We start from the raw sequence: 19,305 nt of genomic DNA on the forward strand, positions 1-19,305 counted from the left end.
GAAAAAAACATGAAGGCATTGCCCTGAAAGGCATGGTGGGAAGAGAAAGGGAAAGCAGTCAAGTTAGGAGAAAAGATGTTTTTGTCTTGCTTCCCAAAACTCAAATTTCTTTACCATAAGGAGAGAAATTTGTCTTTATTTTTTTTATTGCAGAGTTAAATAAAGTTTATACCCTTTATTTTTCTCTATTACTATATAATCTCTATTGTGATTACAAAGGAGGTCAAGAAGTAATGTAACGTTTGAACAAGCACTGCACGCACCTTTGGTCTGTACTCAGACTAATGGATTTTTACTCGTGCTGTTTTAGAAAATCCCCGAACTCTATTTGCTCATGAGCAGAGTTGATGGTTTGAGATTCTATCGTGAAAAAAACCTACTGTCTTCCATAGATACAGTGCAAGGTTTAATCCCAATGATCAGGGAGCTGATGTGCCGGCTGGAAATTGTTAGTAGCCCAAAACCCCAAAACTTGGAAACCACCGTGTCTTTTAGGCTGGGTTTGACCTGCTTTAAAAACTGAGTTCCTGTTGGATGTTGGCCTCGACCTGTATTTTCATAAAACTTGTTTGAAAAAAAAAAACCAAAACAAACCACCAAACCAACCCCCTACAAAAAACTTCAAACAGACCTTAAATTTTCTTCCTATCTTTGTACCTGAAGACATCAGTAACTTATCTCCAGGTAGGCTTTTCGAATTTAGACAAATGTTGTCAGGGTTGCTTGCCACTGTTCCCCCTTAATCATCTTTTGGAAATAAAAACAGTTCAGGTTTGACAGAGGAATAACTGAAAAAAGGTAACATTTGAATTGCAGCCACGGTTTGTTTTGTGAGTCTAAATTTGGTGAAATATAAACACCCCGAATCAGGAAATATTATGTTCACCATTGGCACCTGAAACGACATTTTCAATATTCAATCAGTTTCAACGACATAATTAAACTAAATTAGTTTCTGTGCTTAATGTCCTGTTTAATCATCCAGATAGTCATTTACTGTGAGAAGCAATTCTAAGAGTACAAGTGCTGACTAAACCAGATGGTTCATTTCCATCTGTATGTAGCGCATTTGGTACCACCTAGGAAGGCAGAAACGGCAATACAGACTCTGACATACCTGAAACGAAAGGCAGCAGCTTCTCTTCCACAGCTCCACTATACTGCTGTCTAAAACATTTTCCTTCTTTTAGTTAGTTAAGGGATTGGCATGCGTGGCGTAGCTTACGCCATCGCATCAAAAGCCATCAGCTTAAACTAGACTGTGGTGACGTTGAATTTCTTTGCAATGAGCATGGGCGTGTGTTAACCAACAGATGAAGGCAGCGTGGCTAACCAGCCTGGCGGCTGCTGAACTGCCTCGACCGAAGCTGCTGGGGCCTTTAGGTTTTGTGTAGTTCAACGTTCCCAGAAATCCATGATTCCTAAATACGTTTTGAATGTGAGTCTGGCCTCAGTACGGCACAACTGTGAAGCATTTTGGGGTAGCACGTATTATAACGGTTAACGTTGTAAACAACACCTTATGAGGCTTACTGTTTAAACCTTTTTTCCCCAGGTATTAATTTGATTAAGGTGTGAAAGAGCTACACAGAGGAGCTGACCTAGTATAGTTCTTACTGAGCTGAGACCGACAGAACATTACTTTATCCTAACGTAACTTTTACAAATGCGTGTTTCGATCGATGCAGAACAAGGATTTGAGACAAAGAAAACAGAGCTTATTCAAGCACAAATACAGAAAAGGAATCTCTTGGTTACGGTTCTTTGTTAGGTTTTGGAAATAAAAAGGACGCTTGATTAAGGAATCGGGTCAGTTATTGCCTGGAGAAAAATAGTTCTGATTCGGTCTTAATTCCCTGCCAGAAGAGATTCCAAGCTAGGCTTCTAGCACTGCAGAAATTTTCAGAAACACGCAGCTTACTTCAAAAGTTCCAAATTATTTGGATGTGTTGAAATTACCTGTAGATGAGTTTTTTCTGGGAAACTCTTTTTTTCATAGAGGTTATTCTGATGGTTGGTTCACTTTATGAGTAATTTCAGTTACGTCTTAATAATTGCAGTGACTAAAACAGTTGTTTAGATATGCAGATAGAGATTTTTTGTTCACCCCAAGTTTGTTGGAAGTAGCAAAACAATATAAAACCCCCAAACTGGCATGCTCTGGCTTTCTTTTCTTGTTTTTCAGCCCGATTTCCAATCTGTTTCACCAGTACTATTATTAGATTTGAGGGTTTCTGAGCAGTCTCATGTTTAGTTGCGTTTTTGTCTGAAAAGTAGGTGCTGTAATAGGTTCATTATCTGTTGAATATGTTTATCCCTCTTCTTGCTAAACTAGTCTTCTTCCTTTTCTATCTTGGGATAGTCACAGTTCTTTAAATTAAATACATAGCATGTAAAAAAAAGGTACCTTACTAATATTGCAAAATTAGTCTTGAGAGGGAAAGAAGTCAGTAGAATTGTTCAACAGGAAGTTGAAATACGTGCTTAGTGTACAGATAAGTGAAAAACATGCTCTCATTCCAGAATGCCATTTATATAACAATAGATGATTGAAGTCATAGAGCCCATTTCTTTATTCAAGCTAGTATAATTATAATACCATTTAAATGGTGAAATTACCCGAGTTAGGTGGAAGGAGGTTCAGCTCTTTGGTTTAGCTTAAATGCTGAAGAATTTTTCCAATGCTACTGGTAGAACATAATCTGATGATAAATTAGTACCTGCCCTAAACCATGCTTTTGTATGCACCTCAACGGTTTTGAATTATGTTTTACAAGACTAAGGTTAAGAAAAAGTTCAGAAAGGCATTTCAAGTTCAGACATTTTTGCCCTTTCCAGGTTTGCAGAGGTAAGCTTGAAATCTGATGGGTGCACATTTTCTTAATAGAGCTGGCTTTGAAACATAGGTGTACATGCCCAATTTTTTGGAAGGTATTTCTACCCACCTTTCTAGTGCAACACAGAAGATTCCTTCAAAACAAAACACAGGAATACTAAAAGCAAGTTCTTAATTAAAATATATTTTAAGTGGTGTTGCATCTTAAAGGAGGTTCCTCTCAATTTCTGACTTCAGTTTCAGACGTTTTTTGTTTTGCCTGAACCAATACAACCAAGCCTATTCTGATTTTTAAAGATCTTTTCTGTTCCTTTAGGCTTGAATGTAACTTGTTTTTTGTTGTTTGGGTGGCTGTCCTAATTTGTATGTTTGTGATGTTTTGCTCTGTCGTATGAAAGAAACCAAATGACTTTTTAAGGAATCAAATTTTATCACAAAAAGCCGTAGGAACAGCTCTCAATGCACTGAGAAGGTCTGCTGCTTTTTTTTTTTTTTTTAATGTATCTGTCCGTTTGTGCATTTCTGTATTTATTTGGCTTATTTCTGCTGAAATTTTCTTAGTGTTCTGATGAGATATTTATGCTCTCAAATTAGACTTAGTGCTGACAGATGTTCTGTCTGCTCTGTGTTTCTGCTTCCTTTTAAGAACATGAGAGATTTTGATTATTTAGAGGAAGATATTTTGATTATAGATAGATAGTTGCATTGCTTAGTATGTTCTAGGAGAGCAACTGATGAGCAGTAATAAGAAAATGGGATTTAAAAAAAAAAATGGGTTGCAAGTGTGTGTGTGTGTATAAATATTGATCTATTTACAGACACAGGTCCACATATCTTTCCTTTTTTCAGCTTTTGAGATAATTCAATGAAATGAATGTAAGTAGATGAGGATGAACCCAGTAAAATGTTTTTTAAAAAGGGAGGGGAGAAATAATCTTTCCATGGCCATTCCGGTTTAGCAGGTCTGAATATCCAGTAAGACTCTCCATGAGAAATGAAGTATATTCCCCATCTGCTGCATGCAACAGGCTCACAGTTCAGCTGGGTAAAAGCCATTTTGCGGGAGCTTGCAGAAAGCTTGTTTGAAGATTTCTTTTCTTTTTCAGTATCTTTCAGAACGACGGGCATCAGTGAACGACTTCACTTTAGTTAAAATAGTGAGTGGTGGTTGGTGATGGTAGTGGGTAAGTGATAGAGGTAAGATAGGTGAGAACATCCACACCAGAACTTTTACCTCGTTAGCCACAGAATTGTTTAGGACCAGTCAGTTAATGACCCTACCTAATTCATGCTGGTACAGAATGAATGAGAGTGTGATGTTGTCTTAAGGAAGGTAAAGGGAGAACCTTACATTTATGGCAAACTTAACAACTGTAAAGCAGTATGACGTAACTTTTGAAGTGAGGTGAGGATCTAAGGAACAATAGGTTAAAACCCAGCAAAGAATAGCGGTTTGTCACAAATGCTGCAGTGACAAGAGTGAAGGGAGTATTATAAGCAGTGTAACTGGTTTATTACCAGAATGGTCAAACCATTTAGTTGACTTAAAGACTCTTAAACCAACAAATAGCTTCAGAAGAAGAGTAAAATTCTTTCTCTCTCCACACACCCCCCACCCCCACAAGGAAAATGTAATTACTGGACTGTGTTCGATTCCATCTGGTCTCTGGTCTGATGTCCCACAAGTCTGCAATAATGCCTGGTCTTAAAACAGAATTTCTTTAAAGCTATGGCACCTAGGATTAAAAACAGTTAGAATACTTTCTGAGCAGGTTCCAGTTAACCGTGTGTCCATCCATAGTTCACTTGGAGGTGTAAATATATGTTTATCTTTTTTTGAATACAATGATTTTTTTTCTCAAGGCTAAGAGTTTGTGCGTTACAGTCTATTTTCATAGTTTCCAAACTACTTCCTTCTTCAAATGCAGGAATGAGTATTTAAAAAGCCCAAGCGCCGTAAACTTTCAATCCTAGCTTGTTCTGTCAACTTTGTGTTAAGAAATGATTGCTTTTCCTCTGTGTTCTCACAGTGACTTACTCTTAATAGGCATAACATAATTTTCTGCTACTAAAGAATAAAATATAAAGTCTGTTTCAATGAACAGGTTTATCTATCAGTAGTTTCTAGTCATTATGTATTTGTTTTTCATCTGTTTCATAGGAGCCCTACTGATCTGCTTTATATCTTTTAAACTACCTGCTAAGGATGTTGCTCTTCACCATTTTAAGTATTACTTCAATAATGAACTTTTTAGATTAAGACTTTCTCACCATATAAAAATCACAAATTAGTCATTTGATGATGTCATCCTTGATACCTTTGTTCCTATGCTTCAATGACAGTTTTTCGTAATAAGCTTATAGTAAGTTGTCCTTAAACACATCACAACAGGTTGTTTTTCACTTCCTAACTTATTTAAGAAATTGCCAGTGTGCAATTGCACTGATCTTTTGCAAATCTTCTGTTACAATTTTTTCCAAAATGTAAATCAGAATACCTTTGATAATTTCTAGAAATTTCTATTTGTTTGTGTTTCCACAACTCATAGCAAAAGGTTTCTAAGAGGTTATGATCTTAGATGCACCTAACATTTGGTTTGGTATAGGAAAATATAGCTGCAAATAAACAATTTCTATACAATAAAGCATGAAATACTTCTCAGATTAATACAATGAAAAAATTACCTAGTTAAACAAATGATCCTCCTCAGAAGAACTTAATGTACATTTTGATTTGGTTTAGAGTAATAGAAATCTCTCGTATTTTCAAGTGTACGTCAAATTCTTCTTGCTATTTGGGAATCTCCTGATTTAATTAATCATCTCCTTGAAGTTTTTTCAAGTTTGAAGATGTGAAATTGTCTTCAAAAATATTTTTTTTCTATGCCTGTAAATCAACCATAACTGAGAAAGATGAGAGAAATTGCACACATAATTTCACTTCATTTATGTAATAGCATTCTATGTACAGTCCGTGTAATCTTGATTAGAGTCACAGAGAAATGTTTGCAGAGTTCTGAAAAAATATTTTCAGAGTTACAAGAATTAGCTGTGTGAAGCTAAACTACTATCTTCCAAGGTGACGTAAATTTGGGTCGTTACAACATTTCTTTTAAAAAGGGAACCTGATGTGCATGGTTAATGGATGCGCACCCTAAGATTTGCAGTTAAGCATCTATTCTTGGTTGAGAACAATATACAACAATAGGGATTATTTTGGGGATGCAATTATATCAGCCTCAAAATAGATTTTTAAAGTGTAACAAATATCTCTCACTACTATAGTAAAAATATTGCATAAAATATTTAATGGTTGTTCTTTTTATTTTTTTAGCTATATATAACTTACGTTGCATATTTCCAGGTACTCACGTCATGGAAGGCTCTGGACGAATGCTTGTGACTGCTGTGGGTGTGAATTCTCAGACAGGCATCATCTTTACTCTGCTAGGTGCTGGAGGAGAAGAAGAAGAAAAGAAAGACAAGAAAGGTAAATTTCACAACACATAGGGATGCTCTGAAGAAAGCTCTTCGGCTTTCTGTAGCCAGAGCTTTCCTCCATTCTTGACAAATAAATATGATTTTAAAAGCTTCCTTTTTTTGTATACATTTTTGTCATTACATGTCACACAGAAAAACAGCAAAAGCTGTTAACCAATAAATACATTGGATAACAAGACGTTTTTCCAGTGTGAAACTGCAGACTCTCAATACATAATGAAGTGCAAGGGAATACAAGGGCATACTCCCATTGCCGTCTCTTCTTTACATAAATCCATACTCACCTAAAATTCGCTAAGGTTTTGCTCTTGAGCATTTACATCTATATAATATTTTTTTCAGAAAAAAAGCCCCAAAACTTGGCCATGGAATTAGAACTCTTTGAGCTTCAAAAATAAAATAAAGATAAAGTGTGGCTTTTTACTAGCCTAGTTGTTTAATGTCAGTGACTGACTTCAGAGGCATTTTAATTTCTTAAGATGTAAAAGTCAAACTAAGAATAGTAAAAGACAAAAAAGTAGCAGTTAATGTTAACAGAGAGTTTAACTTTGATGTCCGGTATCAGTTAATGAAATCAAGGCGACTCTTTAGACTTTTCACCTTATTATAGTGCGATATCATAAGCAATTGCTAATTTATGGGTTGCACAATAAGCAGAAACATGATTTAATGGGTGTCCTTTCCAGTTTTTGTTCATACAGTCTTGTAAATTGTTCACGTCTACTTTCAGAATTGTGTTCCAAGTTTGTTCTAAGAATATTTATCTTTCAGCCACAGTTAAGGGCCAATTAATATGGGGGTTTTTTGAGACATTTCCACTCTATTTGAAGTAATTATAGCTTTACTGAACATTTTACTTAGTATCTGTCAGGCAGTGTGATTCCACCTTTTTTCATTGCCATCCTTTTAATTTGAAGCTGCAGAGAGGAAGGCCAAATTCAGACGGTTTCCATGACCTAGAATTTCCATTTCTGAACATGTTCAACAAGTGGTTGCACTTGAGTCCATGTTTCTCTGAGGAGATGCCTTTTTAGTTGATGAAAAGCTTTGTGAAACGTTTACCGTTTCATTTCTGCACAGAAACGCACAATACCTGCTAGGCATCCTGAGTTCCAGCGACATTAAAAGGAGAAAGACCGACACTTCCCAAAGTAAAACTCTTTCACGTCAGACTAGTTTTGAACACTATACGTAGAGTTTGATCTGCTGTCATTAAGAGAAGGACTCCTAGACACGGACCTTCCGCGATCCGGCAGCACGTAGGGATGCGTAGGTGGGAGGGCGCGACTTGCGTACCTGTTTGGCCGTGGCAGCTGCCTGCCCTGAGGTCCTTCCTTTCACGGGGGTGGCCTTCTCCGTATGTTATTTTGCTCAGGACACGGGTGATTCTCTCCCCTTTCCTTGTGGGTAGCCTTGAAAGACAGGGAGCGAGAGATCAGAGCAGCAGAGTAATGCACTGCCCTGGGGTCGTGACTCACTACCCGGGGACAGAGGTTCTTGCAGAGGTGTGGAAGAACTTCTTTGGCAGACACGGAATCTAGCTGGACACGGCTACAATTCCAAGGGAGCTCCTTCACGTTTTCTGACGTTGCTAGCTGCTTTGTGCGAGGGCCGGGCAGTGCCTGGGCACAGCTGGTCGCAGATTGAGGCCCAGACTGAAATAACGTGCTCCGGTGTATAAACCCGCGATTCTCTGCAACCCTGCCGATCGTCAGTGTTTGTTTCAGTCTTCATAAAGATGAGGGTTTATGCTTTAATTGTTCATTAATATTTTGTAAAAATCATCATGCAGGTGTGAAACAGGAGGATGGACATCAGCTTCCAGGTAGAGTAAAAATTGTACCACGTCAGATGAAACGACGGGGCTTTTAGCCAGCAAGCTTTGGTGCAAATCGGGGTTGAACTGTGATTAAAATAATTCTTTTTGAATCAGCGCAGTTGAATTAAAGAATAATTTCAAATCAACAGGATTGTTCGTGGCAAACATTTAAGCGTGCACGCATTGTTTGTGTTGCAAATCTTAATGTTAAGCTTAAATAATCAGTTATTCTCCAGAAGTAAATTACAGTGAAATATTACGTCGGAATGTGTGATTTGCTGCTAGCAGTTCACGCTGTGCTGGTTAGCGTGAGCATCCAAACGGAATGAAAAATAAGCATGAGTAACCAAAGCAGTTTAAGTTATTACCACCACAGTAATCAAATTTGCAACTGAAATTTTCATGAACGTAGTTACACAAGGTGTGTTTTTAAATCCTGTATGCTGTTTATTTTCCTCTCCCAATTTACCAGTGGTAAATAAAACAAGAGCGTTTTTCTTGAATGACAAACCAGCGCAGCGTGAAACAGTCACTATGGGCCAAGCACTTGGGAAGTCTTGATCAGGGGTCGTTACAGGACTTCTGCGTTCTATTGTGAACAATTAACCAATGGAAACAGAACAAAGCTAAGCTATTATTTGTAGAGGCTAATTTTCTAATCTCCCATATAAAAAACCAGAACAAAATAATAAAGCCTACATCGAGTTTTTACCTTCTTGTTAGGAAAGATTGCCGGACCAATTTCTCTGATATGCAGTTAAATGCTGAAAAGGAAAAGGATTTTCTTTTCTGATATTTTTTTCATTACACCACAAAACAGGCAATTACATAATGTCTATTAATTGGATTTAAAATAACTCATTATTCTCCTCAATACTATATTTGCCAAAATTCTGTATTTCTTCTACATTTCCACACAGAATATTGAAAAATTCAAATGTTTCTACTCAGATCAATGTGCATATTAACTAGGTTTTGGCAGGATGGAGGTTAAGCCCGTGTTAGACTGGGATCTATCGGCAATAATACATCATAATATGCAACATTGCGTAAAATACAAAATATGTTATGTTGTATATACTGTGTAGTATGTTGCATATTTTAAAACTACCCATGCGTTGTGTAAATCCATTAACTCAAGGGAAATATTTCAGCCATGTGCTTAACGCTTTAATTAAAATTCTAAAAATTACACATAAAAGGACCAAAGCAAACAAGTACTGGGCATAGTCAGTTCTCACCAACTCTGTTAACTTGGTTAAATGTCATTATTATTATTATTATTATTACTACTACTACTACTACTATTCCATGTATGAGTTTTGCTTTTGTAACACCTTTGTAATGACATTTTGCTTTTGAAAGTTATGTTAATTTGATTTTGAGAAAACAAAGCCATAGTATTCCATAAATGTTTTTTTGTTTTGTCATGTGCATTTGTTCATGGTTTTTTTTTTTTTTTTTATCCATTATTACTCAGTAGATTCTTCCCATCCCTCCTCCCACCCTCCTTCAGCTACAGATGGTGCGGCAGGTGCAAATGCCACCGATAATGCAAATGCCAGCTTAGTCAATGGTACGTCAAGAACACCGAGCTTCTGTCATTTGATAGATTTCTCTCCTGACTATATAAGATTCCCTCCTCCTTTTATGACCCGCACAGATGTTGTATATGCATGTGATTACCCTCCGAGATACCCTACTCCATAAACTCGATAGTAGCTTATAAGAGATGCCACAAAGATTCTACGACTTATTTACTTTATTCATACAGAATTAAGCAAGGGGAAGGAAGAAGTAGGAATTATCATCTGTTTTCCATTAATTCAAACTGCAATTAAAAGAAACGGTTAAGTAAGGCTAGTTTCAAAACTTGGGAGTTGCCTTTACATGAAGTTTCATTGTAAAGCTCTTGACGCGTTTGTCAGCATAGATCTGAAGAGGAACACCATGACAAATGGCTTATATTGTCTTTTCTTCTGATGTGGCACTCTCATAAGTATTCGTATAGTCTTCACGTAGTTCTGAGAAGCAGTGCTGGGGTCAGGAATCTGGCTCAATTTCAACTAATAGTGCATTAGGAAAAACTTTTGCCGCTTTGAGCATCTTTTTTGGAGGAGACTGACTGAAAAGTTCTGTTTGTGGATATTTGTGTGTGCCCTTAGATAGTGATCATCTAATGAGCCTGCCTGTATTTACTAAAAAGAAAACAAAATACAGTACTGTAGTCAATTTTGACTGTCTCTTAGTACAGATTCTTGACCCCACTTCTTAGCATGCAGATATTTTAGTATTTCTTCTAATAGTCTGATTGCCGTATTAAGTGGAAGGGGTCAATATTAGTATAGGCATCGGTTGTATTTTTCTGATAATCAGATACTTTCGTCTGTCTTTGCCGTAGAAACCTTTCCCTCTTGTACAGCACCAATAATACTGACAAAAGTAATTCTACTTTTCATCATGTTAGTGATAGAAATTTTCTTCCACGCAGGTCAGTAGTTGTTGCATTATGCACGTGAAACTAGAGTTTCTAACGTAGCAATACCAAGTGCTAAACAAGTGCTCAAATTGACTAGTGTATTACCTTATTTAAAGCAATGACCTAGGAAATCTCTGAGCCTATTTCTAAATAATTTTATTACAATTTAAAAGAAACATATAACCAGATTTAAAACTTTACCTCTGCACATTCTAAGTTTGCTGGAGAACTAGGATTTACAATCCTCACATCTCACTGCATGACAGGAACCTGTATCATCCTGGTTCCAACACCCCAATTTCAGACTCCTTAGAGCCCAAGAACCAGGAAATTAATGGTTAATATTTCATTTTCCATTCTTTATGCTCTATAATTCTACTCTGCTTTATGTAAAACAAACATATGCTTACGACAAAGTCTTACCAGATACCCTCCTTCAATCCCACTGGAGACTGCAGTATTACATTCGTGCTCAGTCCTGCAAGTTGCTGAGTATTAAGTTAAGCATCTGCTTAAATGCTTTGCTGGGTGAGCACCACAGCTCAGCAAGATGCAGATACGAGTCCGAAGTTGTTCTAACCTGGTCTCTCTGTTAGCAAGTTTTAGTTGCCTGGTAGATAATGGTTTTGTTTGGCCTTAATGCCTGAACTTAATACAGAGATTGAGTTCCAAGGGACATTAAATCAGTGTCTTAAGTAAATATGTGATTTTCCACCATCTTCTCTCCTTTCAGAAACAATAGTTACTGTCCCTGTTTATCTTGGAGTCGAGAGATACATACTCGATTCTTTTCAGTGCGCAAAGTGTAGGAGTCAATTTTTTATGCAAGCTGAATATGTTTTTGGTTTTAACTCTTCTGAGGTGAGGCGGTTGAATTAATTCTGCAGATCTTTGATCATGATAGACAGGAGATACTTTCCACAATTCAACTTATCTGACGTTGTGTTCAGAGGAGAACCGAAACTTGGCAAGTAGATCGGAGTGGTTTGGAATTGTCTGAGAAATTGCCAAAGTCTGATTTCTGTTTATTCTATACATTTTTCTAGTCAGCAGGGACGATGAGTTAAAGAATACTAAAAATGTAGGTATGTTTTGGAGGAGGCTTGGAGGGGAGAAAGCAAGGGGAAAAAGAGTTCTAAAGCAAGGACACCAAGTTCATGTAGATACTTTTTCAGTCTGGGTGAAATAAATTTTTTCAGTAATGTCTGAGAATTCTCCCCAGGATGTGACTGGAAACAAGCATTTTTTACCTAAGGTCTAATACCTCTGTGTAGAAAATACCTTCAAATAAGAAAAAAACTCATATACTTGAATAAGTACTTAGCTCAGGAAATGCTATTGCTTGTTACTTGAAAGTCGACACACTATCACTTCAAATAAAATGTTACTGTCTTAGTTGTCGATATACGGTTGACACAATTGTATTTTGTTTTCAGTCAGTGAACTTACAGTGATAAATTCATGCAGGTTTGTGACTGTCTGTGAAGCGCGGTATCGAAGGAACTATTATAAATTCTATTGGGTTCTAGTAGTTGTCATTAAAATGCAGAATTGTTTGATGATATCTATGTTAAAACTACGGACAACATATTCAGTTTTTAAAAGGTTACAAGTTAAGGTTATGAGCAGATCAGAATATTTTACAGAAAGATAGTAATTAAAAAAAATTTGTCTAATTTTAAAGTATTGTATTTAGAGAAGGTAATTTTTTTAAAAGAAAAAATTGGGGTTTTTTAAAGGTTGTTTACCCCAAATTTGAACTGAAAGGAGTGCTTATCATTGTCCAGTAGAGCACTCCCCAATTCCTAAATCAGAATTTCCATGTTGCCTTTTTGTGGTTTGGCGGGGGGGAGGGTTTGGCATTTGGTACTCAGAGAATTTGCTAGTTAAAATTATACTCTGATATAGAAACATCATACAGACTCAGAGAAATGTCCCAGCTGAAATATTTTACATCTACGGTTAATTCAGTCAGTTCTGGCATATGTACACTACTGTTCAATTCCTTCAAAGCAATTTGCAGTTTTCATATTTTTTGAAGTACTTTCTGAATTGTAAGTGAAGTTATTTAGCCAGCGCACAGGAGAATTATCTAAAACTTCCTATTTGAGACAGTGGAATCAGATTTATTCTTTTGTAGTTAACCTGTGTTTTACTAATGCATCGCCTCTGATACCACACTGCGTGAAAGAATTCTTAATGGTTCACTTCAGGTGTGTTTGACATCCCTTCTCCCTGCATATATAGATTTGCCACGTGCGTCTGTTCTGACTAGCTGCAGAGTATCACTCGCTTTGCATGAAGAGGGCTATAACTCATTTCTACACAAGATGAGACATTTTGGAAAATCAGTAGGGTATTTTATATTTTTTGCTTCATCAAAGCATGAGAACACAACTCGATTAGCTTCTTCGGTTGATTCCAAGTAGTCCCCCCAATGAACAAACAATTTCTACCACCAGTGATTGATAGGTCTTTATTATTCTGTCTCATTGACCCTTCATAAAGGGCTGGGGGAGGTAAAGGGGAGTCTTTTCTTGAAAAGTGTATTTGGACAGTAACTGTCTTTTGGAGTAAGAACTTTGACAGTAATGGTGCCATGGTTACCTTCCAAAAGACAGCAATTTTAGTAGGGCAAAGGCAACATGCAAAACATTTTATATTCAAATTCAAAACCTTCAAAGCAACTGCAGGATACAGGTCATATTAGGAGACTCTGTATTCTATTCTAAACTTTCTGATTTTTCATCCTCGCTTAGAAAAGTGATGGAAATAGATGAATTCCTCCTGATTTCAGGGCCCAAACACTGTTCTGTTTACTTTCTTATTTCCAAAAAGAAAACAAGAAAATATTTGCAAAAGTATGTAAAAATAATTATATTTCTGAAGAATTATATATAACCATATTATCAAAATATTAATAAATACTCAGCCTTTTAATGTTTCTCAACAATGCACAAAGGTCAGAAAGATGGGGTGGTATTTCTGGTCCTAGAACTAACTGAAAGGAAAAAGGATCTCTCAGCAGTAGTGATTCTATCATCTTCATTTCTTTCTTAATTTCTTTCTTTTTTCATAAGTTACAGCCAAGTGTGGGCTTAAATTTTTTGGGACAGGAGGAAATAACTCCTTTACAGCACTATTTTTTAAATCATAATTACCTAAATTACCTATTTTTTGTTATTCTCTGTAAGTAATTGGAATGTAACTAGCTGTGATGACCCCCTGTCTCCCAATAACCTAAGTGCAGTAGCTGCTGAGGTTAAGAATATATTTCTTAAATACCTACGGTTATATTGTTGTTAACAATTGTCTATTTTGTGTACTGGTATTTTTAGATAGCCAGGGTAGATGAATTGTTAGTGTAATTAATTCAACAATTATGATACCCTCTGTATCATAAAGCAAGATACTTTGATTTACATAGAAAAACTAGTCTACTTGGTGTTTGCCAGTTACGAAAGTCATGGATTGGTTTTGTTTGGGTTTTTTTTGAAGTTGAAGAATCTTCAATTATATTGCTTTAAGATTTTTAATTGTGTTCTGAAAAAGGAACTATAAAGCAGGACACAGAGCAGACTGTCTACTCTAATGTTTTCCAGTTCTTAAGGAGGGCTTTATCCTCTAGCCTAGGAATCAGAATGTCTGGAGATGTTTCATGTCTTCCACTAACTTTATTAAAAACCATCCTAAGAAAAACACCCATTAGGCAGATACCAATTTCAACCATGCGCTGTACGCAAAAATTTGAAAGGAAATTTCACAATGCAAACGAACTTGGTTTTGTTCAGGTTCACAGATTCGTGTGTCACAGCAAAACGTAAGGCTTTGGCAGATAGGTACTGCCTCATCCCAGTCGTTTTATAGCCGAGGTGGGAACAGAGTTAGGAATGTAGACAAGCTCTAGTTGATGCCAAGTGGTTTACTGCAGCATGTGTTAGTAATCCACCCGAGTGCTGAGGGGATTGTAGGCAGTGAGGCATCCTTTCCTTCACTGTAATTCCGTGCTTTTGAATTCCTCGGTGCCTGTAGCCTATGAGTATGGGGTGAGGTGGTACGGTGATAAATTTATGACCATTTTTGCTCCTTTTAAGAGGGGAAGTTTTTAGTGATCTCCCTATTATTGAAAATACACAGGTGCAAGAAATGCACCTTAGCCTTTCAATTTTGCTGCTATTTATTCACAGCATAGAGTGAAAAAATTAATACATCTGTTGAAGCATCATTTCTGCTCCTTTATTGTGCACGTCAGTACCAGCCGTATTATTGCAGCAAGTCAGAAGAGCAGGACTTAACTGCTGTCTTTTTTTTTAATAAACTCTAATGATACATTTCTTATTTGAATGTGTCAAAACTCCTGTAAAGGTGTTTTAACTATTCATTTTCCTTAGCATTATTTTTTTCTTGTGCATTATACATAACTACAAGAAGAGAATGTCATCCATTCTGACTGCAATATTTACAAAACTCAAGCAGTCTTTTCTGTAAGATAAATTTGTTTCATAAGGGATCCCACCAAGGAATTTTGAATACATTTGAAATTGTTTACTGGTTATTCTGAATACCAAAGTTTTGTACGCTCTAATTTGTATTTTGCCATTTTTATTTCATACACACTTTCAAGTGGTATATTTTCAGCTGTAAAAAAAAGTAAGGACTTTGGTGTGGTAAGCTAAAATACTACATTGGAAATTACAGATACACTTGGAAAATCTTTCTTTAGGATAAATCTGAGCAATGGATGCTCACCTGGCTCTTGTATTTACAGGAGTAACTTGCTAAATAATACAACCAAGTGAGGAAGATATAATTTTAAAATAATGTCTGGTTTACATTTTTATTTATTTTTATTTATTAACACTCTTGTTTATATTTTGTCTTAATTTACTGAAATAATTATTTTAATTTTTGAATACATTAAGAAAGTCATAGTCTATACTGGTGTGTGCCAAAATTATACCTGTGGGGTTTTTTAAGTCCCAGCTCACTGAAATTTCAGTTCAGGAATATTATTCAAATTCTTTCCAGTGGATTCTTTTTATTGGTTTCACCCTCCTAATTTATGCAATTTGCTCAACAATATGTACTAATATTTAGTATTTTACATGTTACAACATTGAACTTGACTGGAGTTCCCTGAATGCATCCAGCTAAGTTGCCATGCTTCTAAGTAAATGTATGATAACAACGGCTACTGATCATAAATAAGTATCTGTAACATGCTCATTACTTTTGTCTGCCCTTTTTATTTAAATTTCCCATTTTCGTGTTCTGTCTTGGGTGAAGATTGTTTACTGTCTGTTGTCTGTTGAAATTTTTCATCATATAGGCAAAATGCAGGATGGGAATATGGAGAACAGCCAGAACAAAGGTAATCTTCTTTCATATTAAGGAGGTTGTGGATTTTCTTTTTAGCATGTAGTTAAATTCTATTAAAAAATAAAATGGAAATTTGTGATCTTTGCCTGTGCATAGAAAGGGCCCTATTGTTCAAACAGAATATTAAAAAAAACCCAAACCACCAAACTCAGCCAAAAAAAAGGTACCAATGTGATTGTAACTTAGAGAATTTTGACATATCAGGTATTTAGGATAGGAGAAGATCAGTATTTACAGTAAACCATTCACAGATGATACTTTCATGTCACAAAGCTCATTTGAATTTGTTTTCTTGTGCAAGGTATGTATGCTATGCGTTGTTAGTGAATTTCCAACCCTGTTTTTGATATGTCTCATCATCTTTGGTGTTTAATGGCGTTGTACAGACATACTTTCTTTTGTAGGGAGAAGGTAAATCAATAACAAAAGGAAACTTTAAAGCCAAGAGGTTATTTAACAATGAAAAGTGTATTATAAGGATAAATAACAGGAAGATTAAGAATCTTAGGAGTTTCTTATTTAATGTACAATCTTGGGAAGAAACTGAGATAAGTATTTTGCTTTCTCTGGAGCAAAGTTACTGTTCCCTTTTTATTATATGAGACACATGATTTCCTTGGGTTATGCCAAATAAGTAAATTAAACTATAACTTTCTCTTCTCAGATAATACTAAAGATTGCAAAGGTGATGGATCAGAAACTAAGCAGATAAACTCAGTGGAAAATAGTACAAAGCAATTAAATAAAATGATAATAAATGAATACGTTTTAAGCTTAGGTAGATGAATTGGATTTCCAGGTCGAATAAGCATGGTTTTCTGCAATCTGCTCACGAATGTCAAAGCAAAGCTGTTTCATCTCATTCTATTTAATTTACTTATGCCTGTGTTCAATACAAAACAGACACATACACATATATAAACTGGAATGTCATTGCTTTCGAAAAACATGTCTTTCTCTTTGATACTAAAATAAAGTTTCCTTATATCAACATTAGCATTCTTTCAAGAAAGGCTGGCTTAGCCTTTAAATTATGTGTGCTTTTTACGGGAGAATGACGATGGTATCACCATCGGACCTGATGGTTAAGTTACTTGAACAGTGAATGCTAAGGAAACTTCTAAAGTCTGGTCTTAACTAGAACAGTGGTTTGCAAAGCATGGTCCGCTGGCCACTGACGTGCCCACGCAGCCAAGAGAAGTGGTGCACGGACCATCTGTGGAACCACGTTACCTTTAAATGTTTTCATTAAAAGTACGATTATAAGGCTGCATTGTAACCTATGAGACATACCAAAATTTAGAGAAATACCGACCGTCTATTTGCCACAGCATTTCAGATCTGCTATTCTAGGAAGTCCTGCAGTAGTGATGTACCGCCAAGTAATTTGCAAGACATTGAGTGGTATATATGTGTATAAAAATCAATGGGTTTCGTGGTACTTGACAAGCGGCGCAGCTCATGTCCCCATGGGTATGGAGTGCACATGGGTATGGTCGTACATTTGTGCCCCTGCAGAAGCCCGCTGGGTCTCACAGGGGCATCTGTCTGCCGTGGGAGCGAAGTGTAATTCTGTGCGCAGTTGCAATCATCTGTGTGCAGTCAGCCCCTGCAAGGGGTGTTGCTGGTTGAATTCAGTAAGTATCAACACTAAGATAAAAAGAATGAAGAACAGTGTTGGAGTAACGGTTTTGTTCTGCATTATTAGCCAAGCAGCAGGATGGGGCTGCTGCCATGGAGATGCAGCCACTGAAGAGTGCAGAAGGGGGAGAGGGAGATGACAAAGACAAGAAGAAATCCAACATGCACAAGAAAGAAAAATCTGTTCTTCAGGGAAAGCTGACCAAGCTGGCAGTCCAGATAGGCAAAGCAGGTATGACTGAATAACTGACCCAATAGCAGTGTGTTATACAAGCAACAAAGGGTTTTAAAGCAAATTATTCTTAAAAGGGATAGGCCTTTTTTACTGCAATATTTGGAAGTACATCATCATAATAGTGTTCTGAGAATAGTAGGTGGTATTGAAGATCTTTTGTTCTTCTAAAACTGAGCTTTGACTGTCAAGAAGCTGGAATTTTTGGGCAACTGTGATTGCAATGAATATTTGAATCAAAATGAAATGTAGTTTTACTCATAGCCAATATTCCCAAGTGCAGTAATTATATATTTAATCTACTCTCCCCTTAGAACTTCTGAGTACACAGTTTCAGAATCTCTAATATAATCTCAAAATATTACTCACACAGTATTTCCCTTTTACGGATTCTGAAATCATTCTGTCTTCTCTTAATATCCATGTTCTTGCCCTCTACCCAAATGTGACACATCTGTTGACTCCTGTATCCAGTACCATCTGGTCCCTACTGTTACAGGTAGCACTTCTTCTCCAACATGTAGGTAGAAAGTGAAAATCGTTCGTAAAGACATAATGTTCATTAGGTTCATTTTTCTAGTGGTATTAAAGAGATCTTGATCTCCATCCAGGACCGTGGCTGAGGCCCTTCAACAGATTCCTAACTTCACCTCTGTTCAATCTCCTTTATCCTTCTTTCCCAGTCTGATTTTTACCCCTGCTATTCCTTCTCGTTCCTTTTGAAGTTCATTACACTTAGCTGATCGCATAACCTCATGATGACACTTCCGTCTCTTTGCCTGAACAGTGCATGACTTGGAATCTATGGTTATCATCTCTTTAATATCCAATTTCATGCTTTGCCCAGTTTCATACTCTTCAAGCTTCTCTGCTTTGTTGCAAGTTGTTCAGCAGTATGCATTGATATAAAAACACTTCGTTTCTCATGATCATTAATTTCTTAGACTAAGTACCTTTCTACATTGCCTTCTGATTATTACTCTCTTTGGTATTTCAGCAGGCATGTGAATATCCCTTTTAAAGTAATTGCATAGGGATTTCTAACCATAATGTGGCAAGTAATATGAAGTAAATTAATTAATCATTGCCTCATTTGTTTTTTCTTTGTCATTGGGCAATCTATGGGGATGTCTTGCGTTGTCATGAGTATTTGCCTGGACAATATTTTAATGGATTTTCCTTTATCTTCAGGCATTTAGTGATCTCCCCGACTCATCTGTTTCCTGTCAACTTTAGCATCCTTCAGCTTACCAATTTTTTTAAAAAATTCAGTCAAGACATGAAATTCACAGCATTCTCCTCCTACTGTATGACCTCATTCGAGTGAAATGAATTCATTCTGAAATGCAGGCTTAACTGCTTCTTAGAAACCTGCCAAAGAGCAGTAATCATAGCAAGGCAAAATAGATGTTCTAATG

The 19,305-nt window shown here is 36.5% G+C and overlaps 1 protein-coding gene across 10 annotated transcripts in view; it reads left to right on the forward strand.

Annotated features, from left to right (window-relative positions):
* Positions 1-19,305, forward strand: part of ATP2B2 (ATPase plasma membrane Ca2+ transporting 2) — a gene marked incomplete at its 5' end in the record, with an annotated part of 183,588 nt that overhangs the window by 84,166 nt on the left and 80,117 nt on the right. For 2 of the 10 annotated variants that reach the window (XM_082004632.1, XM_082004634.1), the window contains 5 exons: positions 6,201-6,326; positions 8,130-8,162; positions 9,637-9,732; positions 15,965-16,006; positions 17,723-17,887. In XM_082004632.1, the coding sequence (XP_081860758.1) occupies positions 6,201-6,326; positions 8,130-8,162; positions 9,637-9,732; positions 15,965-16,006; positions 17,723-17,887 (462 nt within the window). The remainder of the gene's footprint in view (positions 1-6,200; positions 6,327-8,129; positions 8,163-9,636; positions 9,733-15,964; positions 16,007-17,722; positions 17,888-19,305) is intronic. The other 8 variants (XM_082004641.1, XM_082004639.1, XM_082004633.1 and 5 more) reach the window with 6 other exon arrangements.

The sequence above is a fragment of the Phaethon aethereus genome (assembly GCF_964289735.1).
Source record: "Phaethon aethereus genome assembly, chromosome: 11".
In the NCBI taxonomy this organism is placed as follows: Eukaryota; Metazoa; Chordata; class Aves; order Phaethontiformes; family Phaethontidae; genus Phaethon; species Phaethon aethereus.